The sequence below is a fragment of the Antrostomus carolinensis genome, unplaced genomic scaffold (genome assembly GCF_000700745.2).
Source record: "Antrostomus carolinensis isolate BGI_N321 unplaced genomic scaffold, ASM70074v2 scaffold35877, whole genome shotgun sequence".
In the NCBI taxonomy this organism is placed as follows: Eukaryota; Metazoa; Chordata; class Aves; order Caprimulgiformes; family Caprimulgidae; genus Antrostomus; species Antrostomus carolinensis.
Genome location: NW_010325927.1, coordinates 1 through 3,196, shown reverse-complemented (window position 1 = coordinate 3,196; position 3,196 = coordinate 1). Strand labels below are relative to the sequence as shown.

Sequence of the window (3,196 nt, the reverse complement as noted above, 5' to 3'; positions counted from 1 at the left end):
TGCCCAGGCCTCACCTCCTGCACTGCATCATTACGTAGCCCTCCCTCCCTCCACTCCCCGTGCAGTGAGTAGATTTTCTCTTTCCAGCTATATGGTGTACTTCCCAAATTGAAGGGGGATAAATACATTTACTCTTCTCCCTGGATCCCACCTGCTTCCGTGAGGGAAAACAAGTGCCAGTTTGCCACTACTCAGGTGCTCTAGGTGAAGCACAAACAGAAACAATTCCTGCAGCAGGTTAATGTTCTCCCCCCTCTCCAGCACCGAGAAGGCACAGGACCAAACTCTGGTGCCTTTCCAGGACAGCTCATCAGTGACTATCCTGTCCCTGGGGGCCATGACCATACTGTTTTCCTTCTCTCAGAGGTCATATCTCTGTGCTTCTTCCAGGCTGTGAACAGTACATTAAAAGTAAGATAACGATGCTTGGATGATTTTGTACACATGGTTTTTTGCTCCGTGGAAATCAAAGTGCACCTGACAACTATGCATTTAAGATGCAAGGAAGGGCGCAGCCCCAAAAAGCTCAGTGCTTCAGTTCTCCCTCCTCCTTGTCTCATGAGTCAGAGGACACTGGTTTCAGTTCCATCACTAGAGCTACTCTTACAAATTTTAAGCAGGGAAGAGGGTGGAGGTAAGCATCCTACTGACCCTACCCTGTCCTGTGTTCCCTTAGCAGTCTTGGGCCCTGCACAAAGTTGGTTTCTTAGGTCCCAAAATGACCCTGGCTCAGCACATTTTGTATTTCCACTGGAATGCTGAACACTGGGCTCCATGACTGCAGACAGCTCAGTCACAAGGTTCTCAGGGTGTTATTGTGGCAATGACTCACCACAGCATGTGACAAAAATGGGCATCCTGATGTAGTATGGAGAGGGAGAGCCCAGAGAAATACTCCCTGAAAGACCAAGAGCTGATATCAGCCCACCTTGCGAGCTCATCATCTCAGTCTAGGTCTGGGAGTCCTGGGGAACAGTGCACCAAACACAAGCCAGCACTGTGACATGGTGGGAACACAGGTAACAATATACTGGGCTGTATCGGCAAGAGCCTAGCCAGAAGAGAGAGGAAAGTGATTATTGCTTTTACTTGGCACTTGTTAGAGAATATTTGGGATACCGTGTCCAGTTTTGGGCCCCCAATACAAGAAATAGGTCAGTAAAGTGCGGGGAGCTGAGCAGAGACCCACCGTGAGGTCAGATGGCTGGAGCACCTGCGCTGTGAGGAGAGGAAGAAAATGAGCTTGCTCAGCCTGGAAAAGGAGGGCTTTGAGGAAAGCTTTCCATTACTTAGAAGAAGCCGGGCTCTTTATGGAGGGGCAGAAGAATGAGACCCAATGCTTATAAATTGAAATTGGAGGTTCAGACTGGATGTAAGGAAAAACTTTTCCCCTGAGGACACTGCAGGCTGCCCAGAGAAACGGTGCAGTTTCCATCCTCAGAGGTTTTTAAGACCTGACTGGACAAAGCCCAGGGCAGCCTGGGGCTGCTCACGCTGTGCTGGGCAGGAGGCGCAGCCCCTTCCCACCCAAACAATCTGTGGTTCAATCACAGAGCTGAAAGTGATCACGCCCTGAAGAAGGCTCTTCCCTGTTCTGCGTGGCCTGTTTGCTTACTCACAGAGCAGTTACTCAGAAGCAGATGGTTCAAAATCACCCTAACCTCTGCCACAGCTGCCAGTGAGAAGCCACGGGCTGAACAGGCCAGGGTGGAGATCCTGGCCATGGAGAGGCAGTTCCTACAGGACTCCTAAGCCAGAGACACTGTTGGAGGGAAGCTGTCCTGCTCTGTCTCATGCTGTACCTGCTCTGGGCGAGCAGCAGTACTTGCCAGGGCCACGAATCTGACCCATGTTCGGCCATCACCGCGATTCTGACGAAACAATGCAATGGAGGCAAGAACTGGAAAAGCAGGAACAGAAAATGTATTTATAGCAAGTGACCTGGCAGGCTCTAACAAATCTCCACACAGATTTGCTGTGAAGCAAACAAAACAATTTGAGAAGCCTACCTTGATCTAACAAAACTCATGTTTCCTTCACAGTCTGTATCCAGATATAGACTGCATGGGCAAATTTCAGTTTTGAGTTTTGCTATGCATATTCAATAAATAAAGTAATTTAAACTGGCAGTCAAAACAAGCTGGACAAACTCTGAAATGTTTTTACTTTTCATCTTTTACATTTTACTTTTTTGTTTTTACTTTTCATCTTATATTTTGACTACCAAACCACTGCAGCCTGCCACAGAATGGAAATTCAGGATTTTAAACAAGTCTAGTTTCCAGCCCACGTGCATTGTTAACTGCACACTCACATTATTTTTAACACAACGCGTAGGCCTTTTCAGGTCAAAACAATAACTGTAACTCTCTCAGCAGTTCTCAGTAATGTACTCACTACTGCAAACTCAGGTTAGTGTTTGGAGATGCAGATTTTTTTTTTTTAAATGCAAATTCATCAAATTCTACAAGCCCAATGTGATTTTCAATGACTGCTGTGCCTTTGGGTGCTCTGTACTTGTTTAGAAACTGCTGCAGCCTGGGGAGCAAATCTGGACGATGACAAAGAGCATAAGAAGCTGGAGCCTGTCCATCTTCCTCCACTGGCTTGACACACCCGAGCTGATAAAACCAAAAAGCAGACGGAACTTGAGTTCCCATGACTGAAACAGGACCGCGTGCTTTGAAATGAAAACTTACAGCTGTCCATGGGCATTTTTAGAGCAAAATCATGTGCTCCATTAACGTGGCAGTAATTTCAGTTCCTGTATGTAGCATCGGGATTTGGAGCTGGCAGCGCTTAGTTGGATTCTGCTGTCGGGAATAGCAGAAGCAGCAGAAAAGTTTTCTTTCTTATTCCTCCATCAAAATAAAAAAGTGGCTATAAGGTTTAGACTTTGTGAGAACCTCCTGAGCTCTTTCCTCAAGAAAACGGGTCTGGGGCGTCGAGGGGCTGCGCGGCAGCTGAGTGCTGAGGCTGGTACACAGCACATCAGCCGCACAGCCGGGACCGGAGCTGGGGGCGCCTCAGCCCCCCCGAGCACTCAGCGCTGTCCACGGCTCCTCTCTAAATCCCTCAACAACGTCCTCGTGAAACCCCGGCGTCAACAGCGGCCGCAGGGCCGAGCAGGCGCAGGGGGGGCTGCACAGAGCTCTAGCGATGCTCCGCTCCGCGCCGGTCCTGCCACCCTCAGGCT

The 3,196-nt window shown here is 48.8% G+C and overlaps 1 protein-coding gene across 1 annotated transcript in view; it reads right to left on the bottom strand.

Moving 5' to 3' along the window:
* Positions 1–2,976, bottom strand: part of CSTB (cystatin B) — a gene marked incomplete at its 5' end in the record, with an annotated part of 4,789 nt that extends 1,813 nt beyond the window's left edge. Inside the window, one exon of the mRNA XM_010171414.1 lies at positions 2,916–2,976. Within this exon, the coding sequence (XP_010169716.1) occupies positions 2,916–2,976 (61 nt within the window). The remainder of the gene's footprint in view (positions 1–2,915) is intronic.
* Between the last annotated feature and the right edge of the window lie 220 nt (positions 2,977–3,196).